The 23,425-nt window shown below is 35.7% G+C and overlaps 1 protein-coding gene across 1 annotated transcript; it reads left to right on the top strand.

The window, feature by feature from the left end:
* The first annotated feature begins 1,701 nt into the window (after positions 1-1,701).
* LOC128198365 (aminoacylase-1A-like) lies at positions 1,702-8,663 on the top strand. Its single transcript, XM_052883445.1, has 9 exons — positions 1,702-1,881; positions 2,505-2,680; positions 3,415-3,586; positions 4,446-4,592; positions 5,240-5,310; positions 5,684-5,800; positions 6,546-6,641; positions 7,360-7,493; positions 8,403-8,663. Exons 1-9 carry the CDS (start codon positions 1,746-1,748, stop codon positions 8,608-8,610), a joined length of 1,257 nt encoding a protein of 418 aa, XP_052739405.1. The 5' UTR covers positions 1,702-1,745; the 3' UTR covers positions 8,611-8,663.
* The last annotated feature ends 14,762 nt before the right edge of the window (positions 8,664-23,425 follow it).

The following is a 23,425-nucleotide window of genomic DNA, read 5'->3' as shown; positions in this document are numbered from 1 at the left end:
ATAATCGTTAATGATTCAATGATGCATACACCTGTCGCCAGTATGAGCACTGGAGACCGTAAATCATTTAACCCCCTCGCATCGCTGATGGTCAATCTTAGAATCTTTTGCTTGCTCGTTATTCAAAACGAGAACTCAGGAAAAATCAATTTGCTTTCTAGCCTAACAAATAACTATTCATAAACACAACTGGCTGTTGAAGCTTGTTAATTTGTGAAACGCAGATACTCAACCTACTTAAATTGTATAAAGTACCTAAATGCGGTAATATTACCAATACAGTTATGAGAAAAAGGCGTTTCGAAAACCAAAACATACACGCAGGCAAAGTTGCGGACGCAGGGCGTCCCCGAAATATCTATTTATTTTAACATTAACTTCAATGTCAAACGATAATTACCCATACCTAATTTGGTAACCTTCCCATACCTTTCTTTGATAAAAACTTGTTTTAAGAATTCTTTTTGATAACCAATCAATTTTGTGGTTTTTAACAACACTGCAGCATGTAAATCGTAAGATAAATTACTGGTCGTATGATACCTAATGTATATTTCGATGATAAACCTGTAAAAACGATGATAAACAGGCCTAGGTCTAATTCTGTACATTGAAGATATGTATTTTGAAAATGTTTGTTGTAGGGTAATATATATTTCATATAGAAGCCAAATATGCTATTTTTTTTGCTTTAGTGATTTTGTGCGATAATATGGTGTAATTATCTAGATTAACTTATAATAAATTTGTTGAGAGTTCAATTCTGTACATGAAATATATTTCCACATAACTATCAAGGGGTGATTAGTGATCGATACTGATGCCAAAAATGCAATCAGTAAAATTTTTATCTGTCTGTCTGTTTGTCTGTCTGGCTGTATGTTCGTAATAGAAACAAAAAACTACTCGATGGATTTTAGCGAAACTTGATACAATTATTCTTCATACACCTGGGCAGGTTATAGTATACTTTTCATCACGATAGAATCAATAGGAGCAGAGCAGTGAAGGGAAATGTTGGGAAAACGGGAGAATTTACTTAATTTTTACAGCGATACTTCTGTAGGGGCTGGATTAAAGAGGTCTAAGGGCGGTCTAGTTGATCACAAATTGCTTAGCGTGGGTTTGGAGAACATGTCGGACAGTGCAGTGAGTGTTAATGTATTCTGAAAAGTACCTAGCTTTAAACCTTCACCCTAGGTCACAAGTCTTGGGATCTGTTAGTTGTTTCCTCTACCAATGCGTACTTAAGGTACTTGTGCTTATACAACTTGTGTTTTTTAATCAATAAAAAACCTTAACATTGAAGGGTTAACCAGTTTTAGGTATACCAGTTTATTTCAATTTGCCATTAGTTCCTACTAATTTGACATTCGTAAAGGAGAAGAGTGGTTGTGACTGTATTTTTTAATGCTATAACCTATTTAAGCCTAGTTACGATCTAGCTAACTCATTTGATAATTTGGCTAATTAGCCATTTTATTTTAATCTAAACTTATAAGCCTACTAAGAAATCTTTAATTAACGTTTGTCTTTAGAGTTGTCATTATCTACTTAGTTTGGGTCACTTTGTTAATGTAATCTGTTTAACTTAATTACTTTAGATATATTGTTTTCTAAGTAACCGAAGTATAGCTTATCTTATGATGACAAATAGGTACTTAATTAATTTGTTATTTTATTATTCTAAAATATAGAATTACATTATTATCTCTTGTGCTGTTAAGAACTGTGCTACGCGTAGAATGTTGTTTTACTTCGCGTTCTTAGTTTTAATTAATTTATGCGTTTCCAGTACTATTCCAGGGGTCCAAAATGACCCAGCGGTTAAAAGGTTACAGGAGTACCTTCAGATAGATACTAGCGATCCAGAAAACATCGGTGAGTAACATGTACAATGTAAATACATTATAATATACTAGCGGACGCCCGCGACTTCGTCCGCGTGGAATTTAGTTTTTCACAAATCCCTCGGGAACCATGGATTTTTCCGGGATAAAAAGTAGTCTATGTGTTAATCCAGACTATAATATATCTTAATACCAAATTTCAGCTAATTCGATTCAGTAGTTGAGGCGTGAAAGTGTAACAAACATTCATATCATCAAAATCATCAGTTTTGCTAATCTCGGAAAGCCATGAATTTTTTCGGGATAAAAAGTAGCCTATGTGTTAATCCCGAGTAAAATCTATTTCCATTCAAACAAACTATAAATTAGTGTATTTAAAAATAGCTAGTCATAATTTACGCCTAACAATAATATTTATTTAATTTATGTTTTAAATACCATTTTATAAAAAAAAAAACAAAAAACAATACATTATTTTAAACAAATTAGAAATAATATGCAAACAAACAAATTCAAAGAGAAGTTTAAAAATTTATCCTTCTTTTTAAATTTGTTTGTTGATAAACTTTCCACATCGAGCTTGGCTTTTGTAAGTAGAGACATTCCGAAAATCAGCTAGTTATGGGTAGATAATATTATATTGTGTGTGTCCAGATAATTCCGAAAAGGCAGTAAATTTTTGGAGACGCCAAGCGGCTGAACTAAATTTGTCGTTCACTGTGCATCGACCAGGCGGACTGCCGATATGCGTCCTCACTCTAATCGGGAGCAAACCCGAGCTGCCAAGTATAATGTTAAATTCGCATTCAGATGTCGTCCCCGTAGATGATGTAAGTAGCTCAACTTTTATAAAAAAAGGAATATTTGCCATTTTTATTATTAGATATTAAACGTGACTATAGCTTGGCAAATACGTTCGTAACACTCCCGATGGCCCGGCGGATAGCGAAGCCCAGCTCGCACGACTTCATACCCCGCGCAGTCCTTTCATTACCCCGCGCGCACGACCTCACGCCCGTGCACGCCTTTCCCGCCGTCGCCCGCATATCAGGGGAGTGTCATCAACGGACTTGCCAAGCTATAAAGTTCGTATTGTGTTAAGAATGGAATAGGAGGCGGCGATCAAACCACGACTTCTCGGCGAGGAGCCCGGTCGCTTTGCCGTTGAGCTATTGAGGTCAAAAATTAGCACACTTGTAAAATTAGTACTAGTAGTAATACTTATGAAAGTATGCTAATTTAATAAGTGTGCTAATTTTTGATGTTATTATTAACGTTTATGTGATCTGGTATGATATCGTCAGAAATCAGTCAGTTTACATCAGTATTAAGGTTTTTAGACGGTTTATTTACTTAATGTAAGTAGGTACTTAAACTGAGCTTAAACTTAAATCCAATACGCCCTGTAATTATCACAATTAGATGTAAATGATAAAGTTAGGTGATAATGATAAACCGGAAGTCGACCAATATTTCAATTCTCGATTACCGTGATGAGCTTATTAAAAATAACAAAAAGATATGACTGGCGTGGTCTTAATGTACCTGTTTATTTTAAAATCAGGAACTATGGAAGTACCCTCCATTTTCGGCTCATATTGACGAGGAGGGTAATTTATTCGGCCGAGGAGTACAAGACTGTAAGTCCAATGGTGTTCAATACTTGGAGGCTATCAGAAAGCTTATGGAGAAAAATATCACTTTGGAAAGAACTGTGCATGTGACAGTAATGCCAGGTATTTACTTCCTTTTTATTTTTAACCATTTAGGGGTAGATGTTTAAAAATTATTGATATATCACATATTGAGTTTGTGTTACTGGGGGCATTATGTGTCATATTATTTCTGAGAAATTATCATCATCATATCAGCCGATGGACGTCCACTGCAGGACATAGATAGGCCATTTGTAGGGACTTCCAAACATCACGATGCTGAGCCGCCTGCATCTAGCGAATCCCTGCGATTCGCTTTATGTCGTCAGATCACCTGGTGGGGGGTCGACCAACACTGCGCTCTCTAGTCCGCAGTCGCCATTCTAACACCTTGGGACCCCAACGTCCATCGACTCTTCGAACTATGTGCCCCGCTCATTGCCACTTCAGCTTCACGATACGTTGAGCTATGTCGGTGACTTTGGTTCTTCTGCGGATCGATCCTCATTTCTGTTTCGATCACGCAAAGATATTCCTAGCATAGCTTGTTTCATCGCCCGCTGTGTGACTCTGAGCCTTTTTATGAAATTATAAAAATACATAAGTTTTTTATGTTTAGCCAAGTATTTGGGCAAGGTACTAACTACACACACAGCTTCTTAACTAGCAGTTACCTCCCTCCCTCTCACAGTTCCTATTCCGTAGTTCCCACATATAACGTGACTTTCTATTGGTAAAAGAACTTTTAACATCAGTTCAGTAGATTCATCAGATTACCCCCTACAACCTTACAAAATTTACCTCTTTATAATCTAGTACGTATCCGCTAAGAACGAATTTTGCGATAGGGTCGGATTGAGGAGGTCTAAGAACGGGCGAATAGTATTAGTCTACGTCCTACCGAAGTAATAAGTAACAACTATTATGATTTATATTATAGATGAAGAAACCGGAGGTTCTAAAGGGATGGTACCATTTGCCAAGACAAAGGAATTTCAGGCTTTGAACGTTGGGTTCGCTTTGGACGAAGGAATGCCGTCATCGAGCGACGTATTGTACGCACTGTACGTCGACAAGAGACCCTGGCGTAAGGATTATTTTGATTGACACTGAAAATATCTTAATTTAAATATTATGCCACATATGTTTTACATACTCAAATTAAAATGCGATGCGTGAAAATTCTGCTCAGCATATTGCTACATGCCCTTTTTAAATAGATCATGTAGCGCTGATTTTCAGCTGGGACTTTACTATTTTTCATGTAAGGGTTTTTCTCTTAATTTCATACTAAAATCGCGATCATAAAACGAGGGAGTGAGTGAAGCCACACGATGCAGTGCGACGCCGGAGACGTTTTGCCCCATCACTGTACACACGTGGTGTGCGGCGCCGCTGCAGAAAGTGTGTCTGCGGTGCGGCGCCGGAGCGCGCCATTCTTGATATTATCATTGACCGGCTTAACATTGATATTATTTTATACTAGCGGACGCCCGCGACTTCGTTCGCGAGAAATTTAGTTTTTCACAAACCCCTCGGGAACCATGGATTTTTCTGGGATAAAAAGTAGTCTATGTGTAAATCCAGGCTATTTTTTTTTAATGTCGATATTTTTAATGTCGATATTTCTTATGGTATGGTCGATATTATTTATGGTATGTACCCGTTTAAATAATATTCATAATGAACAACCACGAAATAAGTTTAAAATCATTACTTATTGTTCACTTTTAGAAATGAAGTTTGAGATCCAAGGTGGAGGTGGTCACGGATCATTTTTGAAAACTGGAAGTGTTATTGAGCAGGTAAATACATTTATACGCAATTTAAGATTTTACTTATACCATTTGTAACATCAAACGTTACCGTGGCATAGAGTAGTACTAGCGCCATCTAGAATCTATACTTATAATACGAATTCTGTACATTTTGTACATTGCTACAGTTTTAAAAAAATTTTACCGCGCTTTTCAATTATCAATTTTCCGCGCAATTTTTATTTTTTTTAATATTTATTATATTATTTATTATATATATATATATATAAGAACCTTCTCCTGACAATAACAAACTCATCGAAAAAAAATTGTGAAATCGGTCCAGCCGTTCACGCGTGATGGCGTGACCAAGGGATATATGGATTCATTTTTATTTAAATAGATAATCATTGTATTTCAGGTCCAAACACTGATAAACACAGCACAGGCTTATAGAGATCACCAATCGCAGAAAATGAAGTCGAAAGCTGCAACCGATTTTGGGGGTTACACCAGTCTCAACATTAACATGATAAAAGTAAGAATTTTCGCCATCATCATCATCAACCTCACTGTTACTCTCAAAGCTGTAAATGTAATGTGGTTCAAGAGTTTGTAAAATTCAACCCGTAAAGTGCTAAAAGGGGTTGAAATTTGTGAAAAAATTAAAAATCAGTCATTTAACAAGTTATATTTGTAAAAATGGTCTTCATACGCTTTGTCTACCATTTAAAAGGAACTTCAAAAATTTCACCCCTAAGGGGTTAAAAAAGGGTTGAACTTTTTGTATGAAAGTCCGTCATATCTCAAATTTCGTTTACGGTAATAGATTACATTGACTATCGATAGAATGTAAAATGCAATAGGGATAAAAAATTCAACCCCTAAAGGGTGGAATGGGCTACAAGCTTGAAATTTGACAGGGAGTTTATAGTTTGTAGACATCCTCTACAGATCTTTTTTGCGACAGGGCCGGATTGAGGAGGTCTAAAGACTTGCATGTTTGAAAGAAAGTCCTTCATCTTTCATGCTACAAACATGAAATTTGGTAGGAAGGTAGTTTATAACGGGTATATGTTTTTTACAAACCAATTTTGCGTCAGGGCCGGATTAGGGAGGTACTAAAGGCACACGCAAGTTTGTACGAAAGCCCTTAATTTTTTATGCAACAAACATGAAATTTGGCAGGGAGGTAGTTGACAGTTAATTTTAAATTGTATTTAATTATCCACCTACCTACCTATGCCTACTTAGGTACTAACTTACTTTATTTTTGGTTTTAGGGTGGCATTGCTGGCAACGTAATCCCTAGTCGAATGACGGTAGTAATAGATGTAAGGTTGTCAGTTAAAGAGGAAGTTTCTGAATTTCAGTCTGTGGTGAGTTCTACTTGTATTTGAATTGTCAATCAAATATGTACATAGTTTCAAAGGAGTTATATGTGGTTCTTGTAGATTAACTTATACTGTACATAAGGACTTTGAAGGAAAATGCTCTATTGACTCGACTATATTGCCATATCTAAATGCAATGTTTACCAACAAACCGTTTTGGTAGGTAGGCTTATAGAACGAGACCTTGCAAAAAGAAGCTAGACATACCTACCAGAATTATTTAATTAATATAATTAAATTAAATTACACTTAATTAAAACTAAGAATGAATAAATTTTAAATAAATAAAATAATTATAAGAAATACACATCATCTAATTGGCGCTGCTATCCCTTTGGATGGCAGGAATTATCCTTTGGATATACATATATAGATAGATGTAACATAGAATATACATACCTTTATTATTTTATGAAGGCTGTTAGTTTGCTCGTGCTTCTACCGTAACTTAGCTTAGAAAGGTAGTAGGATTCAAAAGCCCAGATTTTTAATTGCAAACGTATTTTTTTTATATTTTCTACAAGTTATCATGAGGTATCATGTCGCCAGGTGCCAGATTCTTAGCTTTATGGGTCAACTTTACTAGAAACCCTTAAAGTTTAATCATTAACGGTGACACAATTTCTCATTGTATGTTAAGGAAAATATAATAACGATTGGTTATCTTTATTATATTTTCAAGTCATCAATATTTAACTTTCAGATAGATTCTTGGATGTCAAAACTCGGCAAAAATACACGTTTGGAGTATGTAAGACGAATGACATCGTCAACATCAACTGCAGTCGACGACACCAACAAATATTGGGTGGCAATGCGAGACACACTCAAAAGTTTGTACGTACTCGTATTAAAAAGATTATGAAATGGTTGCAATAGGCGCTATTAAAATAAAAGTGCATTTTCACGAGTATTTTAATGCCAAGTTAGGCATCGTTTCTTACCCTAGTTTATCATAATGCCTATGCACACTACGTTTTTTAAACGCGCCGTCACCGCCCGCTTGTATCGATGCTAACGCGCGCGTGTAACAAACGACAACAAACCTCTGTATAGGATAAAAGCCGCACGTTTCTAAAACGCGCGTCGACGGTGCGTTTAAAAAACGTGGTGTGCGTAGGCCCTTACTATTTATTTATTGCATAAATGGAATGTCTATAATACAAAACTCACTTCGTTCGTTATGCGTCACTTGTATTTTTTTTTTATAATGCGCTAGTGCGTTATAATAACCCCTATTATGCAACCGGTTAATAATTTATAGCCTGAGCAGAGACAATAAATACATGAATTGAGGGCGCTTCAAGTACTTTTTAGAAATATGTGCTCAATGTAATGTACAATGGAAATGTACAATGGAAAATCTATTTACCTACCAAGTTATGTGTTTTTGGATTTTTCAATTCTTGAATAAGTTTTTTCAGTCCTGTAGCTGCTGTAATTATGATTTTAAAGATGTAATTTTTGTTAAATACTACGAAATAAATTACCATCGTACTTTAGTACTATTTTTATAAATAATGTTTTTTTTTTTTTTTTTTTGTAGAACAAGCTTTGAGTGCAATAATTTTTTTTTTTGCATTAAGATGCTAGGTTTTAAAAAAAATCCTGGTCATCCTAGGAATTTTCGGAAAACTATTCAAATTAGTTTTAGATAATTAGGTGGTGTATCTACGATATAAGAATACGATATAAGAAGATTGCAACTGTAACTTATACTTAGGTACTTGTTACTTTTATTTGCAGAAATGTGACTGTATTGCCAGTAGTAAGTCCAGGTACTACTGACATGGCGGAAATACGTGCTCTTGGGATACCAGCTATCGGGTTCACGACTAACAGGAAAACAGAAATCAAAGCCCACGATGTAGATGAATACCTACCTGTGGAGACTTTTCTGGAAGGAATCGACCTGTATGCCGCTCTGATACAGAGATTAGCAAATCTACCCTAAAATTTACCTCTATTTTAATATGAACTTTGTTGAATAAATATTTTACAAATATGGTCTTTATTTTCTATACTTAATACCTAATACCTAAATAATAAAGGAAAATTCTATGCCGCGCCTGTCTGTATATTAGCGATCAACTACTGAATGAATTTTATGCGGTTTTCACCAATAGATAGAGAGATTCATGAGGAAAGTTAAAATAAATTATAATTTATAAAGATTTTGTGCACACCGGTTGAAATATGACAAGTGCATTTATCGAAAACGCTGCCTAATTCTTTCGAGATATAATAAAACAATGGTTGGTGAAATACTCCTCGTTCAGTTTTACAAAATACTCTGCGTTAGCATATATCTGTCTATAAGGATAGCATAAGTATTATATTGAACGACATTATATTGTACCTAATTATATCAATTATATGTCAATTATTGACGATCTCCGTGGCGCAATGGTGTGCGTAGAGGATTTACAAGACGGAGGTCCCCGGTTCGATCCCCAGCTGCGCCGATTGAGATTTTCTTAATTAGTCCAGGTCTGGATGGTGGGATGCTACGGCCGTGGCTAGTTACCACCCTACCGGCACAGAGGTACCGCAATGCGATTTAGCGTTCCGGTACGATGTCGTGTAGAAACCGAAAGAGGTGTGGATTTTCATCCTCGTCCTACCAAGTTAGCCCCCTTCTATCTTAGATTGCATCATCACTTACCATCAGGTGAGATTGTAGTCAAGAGTAACTAGTAAAGAACAAGAAAAAAAAAGAAAACTTTAATTATTATATTTACTAATGAATGTTTACACCGATTTGCTCGTACGAAGTCGCGGGCGTCGTTTAATAGATTTATAAGATAAAAGTTTCTCACACTAAGGTACGAAGCGTATTTGAAATATAAAAAATCTAAAAGGAGCTTAATTTTACAGCTCCAGATTTATTTATTTTCCCGTTGATTTAGATCTCTGTGCCAACAGTCTCCCGCTCGACGGTAATGGAGCTTTTCTTCCCGTACGTGCCGCAACATTTTTAAAAGGACTTTTTCGCGAGCCACCACTCCCTGTTTGCCGACCGACGGCGGATTTGAGAATAGTCACGCTTTTAACGAACAAATGAATGCTCCGGAATAATCGGGATTCGCTGAGTAAACCGTTTAGCTCTCGATTGAGAAAAAATGCGCGCGCCGCGGAAATTCTCGGGATTAGTGTAACGCTGTAGGGGTTAAATATATGTTTTGCATGCATTCGGTCTGCTGCGTTGTATTTTTTTTTTCAAGTAAAATTTCTCGATGTTTTATTTTTTTCCCTCGTTTTTTTGTGAACTAGCGGACGTCCGCGACTTTCTCTGCGTGAAACTCTACAACTACCCTACCCTACCATACAGGGGATGAGTAGGGACTCAACCCTACCTCTACCCTACCCCTACTCTACCAGGTACCAAGCGACGGAAGCTTAAAAATGGAGTAACTTCTCCCGTTTTCCCAACATTTCTCTTCACTGCTCTGCTCCTATTATATTAAAAGTATACTATAACCTGCCCAGGACTATGAAATATAATTGTACCAGGTTTCGTTAAAATTCGTCGAGTAGTTTTTGTTCCTATAACGAACATACAGACAGTCAGACAGACAGACAGTCAGACAGTCAGACAGACAGACAGTCTGACAGACAGATAGCAAGATAGACAAAAAAAATACTGATTGCATTTTTGGCATTAGTATCGATCACTTATCCCCCCTGATATTTATTTTGGGAATATATTTCATGTACAGAAATGACGTATCCACAGATTTATAATAACTATAAATTACAGTACCGTACTATAAGTTTTAAGAAATTAAATATCACGTGTCAAAATCGTGAAGGAAAAACATCATAGGAAACCTGCATATCTGAGAATTTTCTTGATTCTCTACTTATGTGAAATCCGCATAGGGCCAGCGTGGTGGACTATTAGCCTAACTCCTCTCATTCTGAGAGCAGACTCGTGCTTAACAGTGAGCTGAAAATGGGTTGTTAATGATGAGTAAACTCCAATAAACTCCAAAAATAATGCGTAACAAAGTAATGATAACAGTACGATGACCTGAGTCAGCTTTGGTTTGGCTTTACGAGGTGGTAAGTTAACAATAAGTATCCTATTCATATTATGAAGACAAAATAGGAAAATATATACTTGTAGGTGGAAAGTCCAGTAGTCCAGGTGGGCTAACGACATCAAGCGAATCGCAGGGATTCGCTGAATACAGGCAGCTCAGTATCGTGTTGTTTGGAAGTCCCTACAAAAGGCCTATGTCCTGCAGCGGACGTCCATCAGCTGGTATGATCATGATGATGGGGTGGAAAATAATATAGGACCCGTATTCCTTGATATAAATTTAAATGTAAGTGTAGTTAAATAGACACGTACAAAATGTGCAATTTTGAAAACAATGATATAATAAATCTTGTAGATGCAAAGGGGCGGCGGTGAGGTGCGGGGGGAGGGTGTGCTTCGTTAATTGAAATAAATTGTCACGGCTGAATGTCGCCGGCACATAAATCAGAGTGCCGCGGGCTACCAGCTAAGTGCCTGCTACGAGCGCTACGCCGTAGTAACGCGTAGACAGGGCTTTATGCTTAATGCTTTTTAGCAAAAAAGGCGTTTTTATTATTACTTATTACTTACGTAACGAAATACATAAATAAGCTTTATTTTATTATTTGGAACAGTTTGGATTCAGTTTCTACACACAGCTGTTATATTACTTTACAATTATGTAAAAAATAAAAATGTATAAATTTTTAACTATTCTTTATAGCAATCATGCCTGATGAACAATAATGTCGAGGTCTTGGTACGCGTTTTGTTAAAGATGCCTATTCCATGTAACATGTAAAATTGTTATTGAGTATGTAACTGTGTAAGAAATAAATTGATTTTCAACAAAATGTTAATTCAATATAAGTAAATATGGCCTTATGGTGCTGGAATGGCAACCCGCACCGGATAGCGTAGTACAGTAGTGTTGGTCGTTGATCTAGGTGGTTTCTTAAAACTACCACTAGAACAAAACCTACGTGGATAAAACCGCAGAGTGCAACAAGTGTATGAAATACCGTTTTCAAAATAGGTCTAGTAGATAAAATTACAATGAGGTTCGTATATTTTTAAATAGTTTTAAGTTTGGTCGCCTCGAGTAGTTTCCTATGTCTATCTCGGGAATGACGCCCTAAGAGACACCGCGAGACGAATTAATTCAGCCAAACACGGCAAGTGCGCGATTTTTCCCTCAGCACTCATTTGTCACCTGCGCAGTTGTGTACCATCACATCACAGCGGTGAGAGCGACTACCCACACAACCATATTTTTGGATATGGTATTACACATTAAAAGCTGCTTTAATTGTAGAAACTCCCAAAACAAATAAGGATGTTTTTTTAGTATACAACAAAGTAAGAAAAAACAAGGAGTTGAATACAAAATGACAAAGATTGGATTTCACAAACGTCGTGATTCTAGTTAAAAAGTTGACTGAGAATCTTAATTCGCCGCGCTAAGATTCCCTTTCGTACGAGAGTCTTGTTATCGGACGTTAAAAAAGCGTTCAAATATAAAATTAAGTTAAATGAAGGTCTATTTCCAACGCCCAAAATTGAAAATTCAACATTGCTCGAAAAAAAGCGTTGTGTTTTAAAATCTCTGTCGTGTGTACATATAGGTACTTGGGACTGCATTTTTTGTATTTGATTTTGAACGCATTTTTAACGACCGTTAAGAAATCTCTCGTACCAATGAGGGCATAATGTATGGTTTTTAATGTTGCAGGTATTTGGTTTTTTTAGTAACAGTAGACGAAATAAGTGTTAATTTGACCAGCGGGCATATGTATCTCGGAGTATCATTCGAATAAGTCACTAGATCGTTTTACTTTAGTTTTTGTGAACAATAAGGTATTTTCTGTCATATCCGTTGTTTCTTGGCTCCTCAATGATACTCGTACATATCGCTAATGATGCCGAATGGAGCCCATGTACAATGAGCATAGCTTTGTTTGAAGTGTAGACACGGCGCACCAGCCTCTCTCTCTGTCTAATGCTTCCACAGATTACTAAATGAACCATTTAGTATAACTTATTAATATCACCACAAAGCTTACATATTATACCTAATATCCATATACCTTTTACCATTAGCAACCATGTGAATACGTTTATATAATATAATACGTAGGTAAATTATGTACGTAATTTACTTAAGTATTAAAAAATAAGTAAAAATTATCAAATAATTATACACTTTTTATTCAACGGCACTTTGTTCATCATCATCATCATCATCATCATCATTGTCAGCCGATGGACGTCCACTGCTGGACATAGGCCTCTTGCATGGACTTCCAAACAAAACGGTCTCGAGCCGCGAACATCCAACGGCAACCCACTTAATGTCCTCGATCCATCTAGTGGGGGATCGCCATTCATCATTAGCCTATTTTAATGACAGACCTTTATAGGCTGACATGCTTTTAGGATGATAATATTAGATTCTGTAAGATTTTCTGACAATTACCGGAATCTTAATTATCTTGCTCTTCTAGGTAAAGGACAAAACAATTTACATGAGGTGTGAACACTGTGATCACACCTTGTGTAAATAACACCAAGGGCTAACTTGTCAAAGATAAAAAGAAGACTATTTCAAGGTTTGATTAAGAAAGAATACACTTCATTTTTTTATACGTAAAAACTATACTACTAATATCTACAAAAGCAAAGACATACACGGTACAGAATAAAGTAGTGTACAAGAAACGTAAACAAGCGGAGGACTTATTAAACACTCATCAGAAGTTGTTCTATTCGGTGAACAAATAGGGATTAGGCGGCGCCGGCCGACAATAGCTCGGTCACGCGCACATTATTTGAAGTGTTCGAGCGCTTATCACACCCATGCCGCGTGTCCCGTGTACAGACACCATAATACCACCCTATCTTTTGAGGACATTTTCGTTTTATTTCTTGAACAAATAAACCATTAAACACCCATATCTTTTTTGACGTGACAACGACTTATAATTCTATGATGCCGGCCATTCCGAAAAAAGATGACGTAATGCGTCGTTCCCCCGCTCTAGGGTTGCCAACTTTTTGTACAAGAAATGAAGTATATTCTGGTCTATGAAGATTATTAAACAGTATTTTAGAAAAACGAACATTTTCTTTTGAGAAATGCAGTATTATCTTATGACGTTGTTACGTTCTACTATAGCCAGTAAACGGACTTTACAGACAACCGATTTTTTTTAATCAAATATCTCTCCCCTAAACTCTCCAACTAAAATAAATCTGAGATAGGAGTGTTTACGACAGCACGACAGTAGTCCTGTATCGGACGAGAATCGAACCCAAGACTTCTGGCTTTCGAATTCGGTCCCTTAACTGTGGAGCTATTGATGTTTTTAATAAATATTTCATATATCAATATCAATCTGATTGATTTATTCATCATTTATTAAAATTAATATTCGCATAGAGTAAAATACTACCCGACCGGAAATTAAGGTTTCATTCGAGGTTCTTGGGTGACGTTTACGTTTCTATAACAAACTTATAGATGAATCCTAACGTTATCTCAATAAGTTCAAACTTAATAAAGGAAAAGTAATAGATCAATTTTACTACAGCATAGAGGATTAGAACGAAAGCCTGTTGTGGTCTCATTTTATAAAAACTGACAGATTACCACGTTCTACATAGTAGGCAGCTATAGAGTTTAAATCATGGTGGCTTGAGGAGGTAGTAACTGACTAGCATAATTTTTATATTTTATTCAAGATTGTATGAGAAATCATGTCCTCGGTCACCTAATACTTAACTTTGTGGCAATGCTTCATTAGACATCTTGATATAAATATAGACTATAAACGTGTCCGGTGGTTATTTTTATCTAAATAGTTTAATAGGTATTACATATACTTTGTTTAAATAAGAACAATGTCAAGAAATCATTTACAATAACAATCAGTTTAAATGTAAACAAATCTTTTAAAACCCGGACAATCCCCCAATATAATAATTATGTGGAAACCTTAGCCCCGTGACCCGTGGGGTAAACACCCCAAATTCTTCATGTGTTATTTTTTAAAAAATGAACAATCGTAAAGAATAACTCGCAATTGATTTAGAATTTAAAATAAGTGTTATTTTTTAAACATACGTTTTGTATTTATAATTGTTTAGTAGGTACCTACTGGTTGAACAACCGTGAGATTTTCTCATCATGCGAATACGAATGTAGTTATGAATGTATTAAGTCATTGTTTACAGCTAATGTTAATAAAGAAGAATACATAAGGCAATTTTTGTAACTAAATATAAAATCTGACTTTAGAATTCATATTTCGGTCAACACTGTTTTGATTGTGTATACAAAATTCGCAAAAAGGCCTTTTCAATTGCTTGTTATTTTTCATAAATTTTGAATTTTATGTAAGAAGCTGTTGAATTTTTTTTAGTTTCCGTTAATTCTTCATTTTTATGTATTTATCAACCCATATTCGGCTTACTGCTGAGCTCAAGTATCCTTTCAGAATGAAAGAGGTTAGGCCAATAGTCCACCACCACCACGCTGGCCCAATGCGGATTGGCAGACTTCACACACGCAGAGAATTAAGAAAATTCTCTTGTTTGAGACACGTGATATTTAAGAAAAGTTGGAGGTACATGCCCCGGGCCGGATTCGAACCCACACACACACACACACACAAGTATTATACCCAGTCTGGTATTTTGAAACCCAGTCCTAGAAAAAAAAACCAAACTGATTAAAATTACACTGATGTTGCATCAGTCAAAATTACAGTAGAAAGAGGGAAATTCACAAAATAAATAATATTTTAGCGAATTAAATAGTCGTTTTTTTTCTAATTTTTCATTTCCTTTCCTAATCAATTATTTTTTCCTTCTCAATTTGCCTAAACAATTCAAATTTTATTGACGATACACCCGGTCAGCTAAGTATACAAGGATAGAATAACAGTACTGCTGCCGTTTAGCGTCGTTCGTTGAATCAACAAAACTCAGCCACGCCTCGTGACACGGCTTCGCTGTCCCAACAGCGGCCAGTGGCCGATAAGTTGGGCAATCGTTCCACTATCACGTAGCATACAGCTACCAGTAGCTTTATACATATGACTATATACTGATGATGTACAACGGACCCGCTTTTAGCTTTTCTTTCAATTTTTATGTTATACTTACAGATCCTAAAAGTTTAAAGTCATTTTTTTCTAAAATCACGTAAGTCTGGTGCGAATGGGATCTCAATCTATATTGACAAACAACCACAGATGACATTTCTCAGTGAATCGGCCAGCAGCTAACTTTGATCTATTAGCCATATTATTAAAATAAATCAAATTAACAGCCGCGTTTTTCGATACTTGTAAAGCCGATTATTATTTAGTAATAAGTAATAGTTATTATTACCGAAAATATTAATGTCAAGTTAGTAATTTTGATCAGTTGGAAATAATAATTGTAAATATGAAATCCCTAAACTTACGAACAATAGCTAGTAGGTAAATTTCGTGTACCTACCTAGATCCATTAAAGTTACTAAAAGCTAGTAAATAAGCCAGCCTACAACTTTAACCTTACTCACCAATTAAGAACAATATTTGCTATTCATTAGTACTTTTTCACGCCGCTACTCTTGAACCGATTTGCTTGATGTCTCATGACCATGCCTTACCTTTACCTTTAATAGTAGGTAAATACTTTAAGATAGGTAATTTTTTACATTTTCTTCGGGATAAAATGAGAATTAATTTTCGCCAGAAATATACGATAGTGTTAACTTTTCGCGGGGAACCATTTTTACAATTCAACGAAAAGTGTGACTACCTTTTTGTAGGTCTACAATTGCACCTTTAGCATTTTAGATCTTCTTGATATTAGATTAAGCAATAATTGTAATCAGTTGGTGTCCTAAAAATAAATTAAAAAGGGGCACATTGTAACAGCGATGATTATATTGCTTTTATATTTATTTAAGAATGTCATAATGACAAAGGTATTTGGAGTGAATTAGATCAGCATCTTCACATTCATATGTCAAGATTCCTATTAATAAAAAAATGTTAATTAATAATGTAAATAATGAAAAAACCTACTTTTCAAATTTTTTCCGCCTCTTCTCAGTAGGTAAAATCTGAATTGTACCTAATAGATTCAGCAAATAGACAACTTTGATATTTCAAAAGTGTTTATAAACCAAATCTACTTAAAGTAAACGAGTTTGTTGTTTAGATTTCATATTCGAGGCGATCCGCCACTCATAGATTCGGAGAAACGTATTAAGCCGTACAGCCACCTTCGATAAATCGATTATTCTTAGTGGAATGTAAACAAGGTCACTTATCCGGCGGACGTGTGTCGGTCGGTTAAATTTTCCAAACGATCTTGCGGTTCGGCCGCAGATCGTGTAATAAGCCGTAAGTCTACGTCGCACGTGGCATTTTCGCTTCGTAGCTCGATTTCAATTCAAAAGCCGTATGCGCCGCCCCCTATATAAAAGGCGGTCGCCTATTGGTCGTCGATGCCGCCCAGTCAATTAAAGCTCCCTTCTCACCCCCGGATCTTACTTGACATTTTAATGTTTGCCGTCCTGGTATATTTCTGAAAGAGTTTTTCTGTCCGTTGTCCACGAAGACGGACATTTTGTAAAGGCAAACGGAAATGTGATATGCAAGATTATTTTGTGTGACATATTTGTTTATCATTGAAAAAGAAATAAAATCAACATATTAAAAATATATTTAATACCTTCTATTTATTATTTAATTAATTGGCGTTCTCGTAAATTTATTTTCAATAAATAAAGTATTCGTAATAATTCGTTGAATAAACTATAACAAATTACCTTTATGTGTCTATAACTATATCTGTTAATATCCAATGCTTATTCCGTAAAAAAAATCTAACATAATTGATGAGGAAATACTGAAATAACATTTTTGTTCCTATAGTACAATGTTTACATGTAACACAGATTCGCCGTCACTGATACCGTGACAACGTAGCCTGTGGACCGAGACACAAGATGGGATCACATCCTTTCCTCTCGCACTTGACCGCTGCACGTATACCCGTCCCTCTCGGGGGTGGGACTCGATGTAATCAGGGGATGATGTGACTCGCATCTCCGCAGAGGCTTCAAAGATCACAATTATCAGACCAGTCTGTCGAATGCCGCGATAGAGTGGCGAAGTCATTATAGAAAAGTCACTCGGAACTTTCGAATACAAAATCTGACTGTAACCCGTTTACATTTATATTACTGAGATAAACTAAGTCGGGAGTGATTTGTAAATTCTAAAATTGATATTTAAATTAAATAATTATTAATTTAATTTTTGTGTCGTTTTTTTTTTCTACGTGCATTTTAAGGGTGGGTTACTTATGGGAATTTTTTTCCAAATCCTGTGAACCAACCGTCGAACTGTCGGCCTTTTGGGAAAAACAACGGGTGCCGGCCACGGCTTTCCGTAGGATGGGGACAGGTCAGTAAACAATTTTTTTTTGAACTTGTAATTTATTTTGTTTTATATTGAAGTCTTATTTGAAATAGGTAAGATAGAGCTTTTATGAAAAATATCTTAAAGCTTATGTAAATTAAATTATTCACGAATTTAAAATAGAAATACCCTTTCAGGCTGTGATAGCTGTTACTGTTACTCGTAACATAATGTAACTGGATATACTTTCGGATTGAATCATAAATAATTTTAAAGTAGGCATATTCAATATCATATTAAGTGAACCAATTACCTACTAAATATCCCACGATTTAGTTTCACATCTGAAAAAAATACAATCTTACAGCCAAATTACGAGTACTTAATTTTTATAATCTTTCATCCGGACTGAGAAATTTACTGCTGTACTTACTAAACGAACCAATGTAATTGTATTATAAAATAATTTAGACGCAGCCATGCCTAGGCCGGGGCAGTAATAAATCTTCTGTCTTTTAAATAAGCGGTTGCAGATAGGTAAAGCGAAGTTAAGATTAGTCTTCTGCGATTCTTATTGGATATTATAGTGCACAAGTGTTCCTTTTTTTATAATATCGTTCGATGCGAATACCCTCTCTACTCTTATGGAACGGTTCTTCCTTTAACCCTCTCTAGCTTTAGATAGATATTTTGTTGCTGGTTGTTGTTTGTCGTCCATGTTAGTCCTACTATCTTTTCTAAAAATGAGGAAGCCCGTGCAAATGAGCACCCACTTATAAAACGCAGAGTCTAACGCTTAAAAATACTATACATGTTGTAATCGTCAAATCTGCCTCAGACTTAGGTATGTGTAACTAAAGTAAGTGATAAATTATTTTAACTGGGACAGGTCTGGAACATTTATACATTTACTTTTTGTGCTTTTATCATCGCCATTCAAAATAATTTCAGTCGCTTTTCAGTGCTTATTGTATTTCGGTTAAAGGGTGTGAATGTGTGCAAAGTAAAAATAATTTATAGACTTTCTACTTTTGGAAAATAATTTGTAAAAGAGGAATATTCCACCATTCATGTTTCTGTTATAAATATCCAAGGAATTAGGCAGCGTTTTCAGTGAAAGCTCCCAAACTGTTTCACTTTTCCAACACTTGTTACAACTATCATTTTATTTCAATCAATTTACACAAAATAATGTTATACATTTACCGAAACTTTCGTCATAAACCATCAACTTAATATACATTGCAGCATGTTTTTTACTTTATCGCCAACAAACAGGCAGACAAAAGGCGAAAATTTTTGGTATGTCCTTAAAATCTACATTTAACATAATTATGTATACACTATTTATCATTGTAGATATGTAAATATTCTCACAAAGCAATGTATGGTAAGCATACAGAGAGGAGAGCGTCTAAGATCAGTGAGTCGAAACAAATCCTCGTCCTTGCGAATGTAACTTAGGGACGAGCCCGAAACTTCGTTAGTTAACGCTCCCTTGACAAGCTCTTGCTAACTTTATACAGCGTGCTCCGAATTGGGTACTAATTTAATATTATCAGAGTAAAACGTAACTACTTTTATAAATTTACTTTTATATATATAATACTTTGTACTCGTATTTTAACCGACCTTGAAAAAGGAGGAGGTTCTCAATTCCACGCTTATGTTGTTTTGTTGACATCGTAATATTTTTGCTCGAAATTGCACACATTCATATTACTACTCCACAGCGAGGCTAAATAAGCTAAAATCGTTAGTGTTGTGTATAAAGACAAAGAAGGCGTTCCAAAAAACAAAAATATACGTAAAAGTGTAGTTTCTAAAAAATATGATCATCTTCTTCCGCTTACTCTTAGAGATCTCTACTCTCACAGGAGAGTATTTTTGATCTTAAACCTACCACGCCACTTTGAAAGATTTCATAATCATAGAGTGATAATGTTCAATAACCGATTACTACTAGATGGATTATAGCCGGAACCGACGGCATAACACGATTTATGAGGTACCAAATACCAACGATTTCATACAAAACTTCCAAATAGTACAAATCTCGAAAGTTTTTAAATAATATATTCATAACAGCATCATAATAATTGTTAATCAATTATTATGATGCTGTTATGAATATATGTTAATTTTGTAGTTATACTTACACAATACATACACTATTTGCTAAGTGGGTAAACAGACAAAAAGAACTTTACTTGGAATAATTTTACACCTTCACAGCTTTAATTTGTAGAGTGTAGACCTGTGTAATACGGTTTTAATTACTCGATACCTCCACGCGTTCCGGAGATGAAGGTACTTGATAGATAGACAAACTTACAAACAGAAACAGTTGTTGTCCGTCTGAGTGATCCTATAAGTTTTGTTTTTTTTCTTTTTGAGGTACGGAAAACTATTTATAATACTATCTACTAGCAGACGCCCACGACTCCGTCCGCTTGGAATTGAGTTTTGAGAAAAATCCATGATTCCCCATGGATTTTTACGGGATGAAAAGTTTTCCATTCCAAATTTCAGTCAACTCGCTTCAGTAGCCGCAGCGTAAAGGAGGAAAAAACATACACACTTAAACACAAACTTTCGCCTTTATACCCGTGCGAAGACGGATTTTATATATAACGTTCACAGTTTTTCTGTAAAGTATTTTGTATCAACATTGCACCCGTGCGAATCCGGGGCAGGTCGCTAGTTATGCTTATAAGCCTTTCTCTTCAATCACTCTATCTTTTAACAGAAACCGCATCAAAATCCGTTCCGTAGTTTTAGCATGTAACTACATAGGGACAGAGAAGGCGACTTTGTTTTATACTATATTTACTTACCTAATAAAATAAAGTGTTAACGGCTACACCCCATAGAAACTTAGCAAATAGTAACCCATCAAATAGCTACGAGTACGACGAAGCGGACTCACTTAGTAACAAGTAGGTAGTTATTTGGTTGTCACAAGCTCATCATGTATTTAACATACAATTTTGAACATGCCTCTCTGAATCTGAGCTCTTTAAGATATAACTCGTCCTCGAAGTACTATAATCATGCTTACTTATGCCGCCAAGAAGTATTGCAGAGGTCTTATTCGTTATTGCCAATGAATTATGGGGCATGTGGTTTACTTAAACCTACCTACTACTATATCATGCGTCAAGTTGAACATTATCTTTTTAAAGATTGCTTAAGATGAATTAATGAATTACTTTAAAGATTAATTAATTGCTTAATAGAGGTATTCTTTGAAATCAAGTCTAACATCATCATTTATAACCCATCTTCGGCTCACTGTTGAGCAGAATCTGAATGTTCTCCTCTCAGAATTGGGAAGGGTTAGACTAATAGTCCACTTCGCTGGCCCAATGCGGATTGGCAGACTTCCCACACCTAGAGAATTAAGATTCTCAGGTATGCAGGTCTCCTCACGATGTTTTTCATTCACCGTTTGAGACACGTGATATTTGGTTTCTTAAAATGCACATAATTAAAAAGTTAGAGGTGCATGCCGAACCGAACCGAAGGCAGGTGTCATATCTACAATCACATACCACGTCTAAGAAATCTAAAAAATATGTCATTTACAGATTGGTCTGCTTTACGATTGTATTACAATTAAGGCAATCTAAGGAGGGTAAAAGTATCAATAGTCAATAATTAGTAATATATTCAACGTAGGTGATATCAACGGATTAGCGTTAATATGTTAGCGGCGAATTAGAGAGTGTGACGTTTCACACGACCATCGTATTTTGTCGCGCATTACGTCGAGTTCGGTGCACAGCTCACGCATCGGTGCATCTACATACGATCAGGGCACGAGGATACGGCCCGACCCCTCGTACCTATACGTATATCTTCATGAATGTTTAACGCCTCCGTTGAAGCATCTAAGTAGCTACGTAGGTATCCTATTAAAAACGAGGTGATTAATCTATACTGCTAATCTCTAATCCTAGACCTCCTTAATCTAACCATGTCGCAAAATCCGTTCTTAGTGGACGTCTACTAATTATAAGCTACCGCCCAGCCAAATTTCATCTATTTATTTCATATTTCATGATAAGTGACCTTTTGCTTTAATATATACGCGAGGGTACATAATTAGTATTTAAATAAATAAATATATACCTATACTTACATCAGTATCTAGCCCCAAAGTAAGCATACGGAGTAGCTTGTGTTATGGGTACTGAGATAGTTGATATTATAATATATATTATATACTACATACATTTATATACTACATATAAATACTTATATAATGTATAAATACACACAGACACTGGAAAACACCCATGTTCATCACACAAATATTTTCCAGTTGTGGGAATCGAACCCACGGCCGTGGATGCAGAAAGCAGGGCACTACCCACTGCGTCACGCGGCCGTCAAATTATTATTTATAGTATTTAGATTATTTTATAGAGGTAAATTTTGTGAGGTTGTAAAGTAATATCTGGATCAACTGAACCGATTTCCGAAATTTTTTTACCAATAGAAAGCCATGTTATTTGCGAGTGTCATAGGCTATATTTTATCTTTGTATTCCCACGGGAATGGAATCTACGCGGGTAAAATCGCAGGGTACTATTTCCTATAAAGCTATTAGCAGACGACCGCGACTACTTTAGTCAAATCCTGAACTTTTTGACTACAAGGATAAACTATCGCACATAGTTCCACAACCCATCTTTCGCCAATTTACGCTAGATACCCAAGTTTTTTGTCTTTAACAGTGTTTTTGAAGGATTACCACAAAGCTAAGTAACTAATAATCTCTCATATTACCAAAGAAAATATAAAAATATTTCACTTTATACTATGGTCAATATGAGATTTTTTAAACCAGTTGGTACCTAATGTGGAGGTATAGTCTATTCTAACTTAATAATACTTAGTCAGTCTTGGAATCTTAACCTTATTTATCCTTATTATAATATGTTCGTAAGATCAAATCGCTTACGTTCATCGTTTCATAAGTTTTTGCATTATCCGTCCGAGCTTATTTTTCTTCTACAAGAAAATCCCATTCATACACTAAAAGGGATAATTACGACACTTCGCGGCTTCCCTTGAAGGCCCGAAAGACGATCGGTAAAGTCGTCTAAGTCCATTTCAGTAAAAAAGAAAAGAATTCTTCTTCAAAAGGATTCGCGGCATTAAGCCCCGCTGCTTGTTACACCGTAGTTACAATTTGTTACATATTTTAATAATTTGATTAGTTTTTGCCGAGTGAATTGTCAGTTAAGAAATTAAATATCACGTGTCTCTAACGGTGAAGGAAAATCATCGTGAGGAAACCTGCATACCAGAGA

This window comes from Bicyclus anynana, chromosome 9, assembly GCF_947172395.1.
Source record: "Bicyclus anynana chromosome 9, ilBicAnyn1.1, whole genome shotgun sequence".
In the NCBI taxonomy this organism is placed as follows: Eukaryota; Metazoa; Arthropoda; class Insecta; order Lepidoptera; family Nymphalidae; genus Bicyclus; species Bicyclus anynana.
This window is presented reverse-complemented; position numbering and strand designations above follow the sequence as displayed.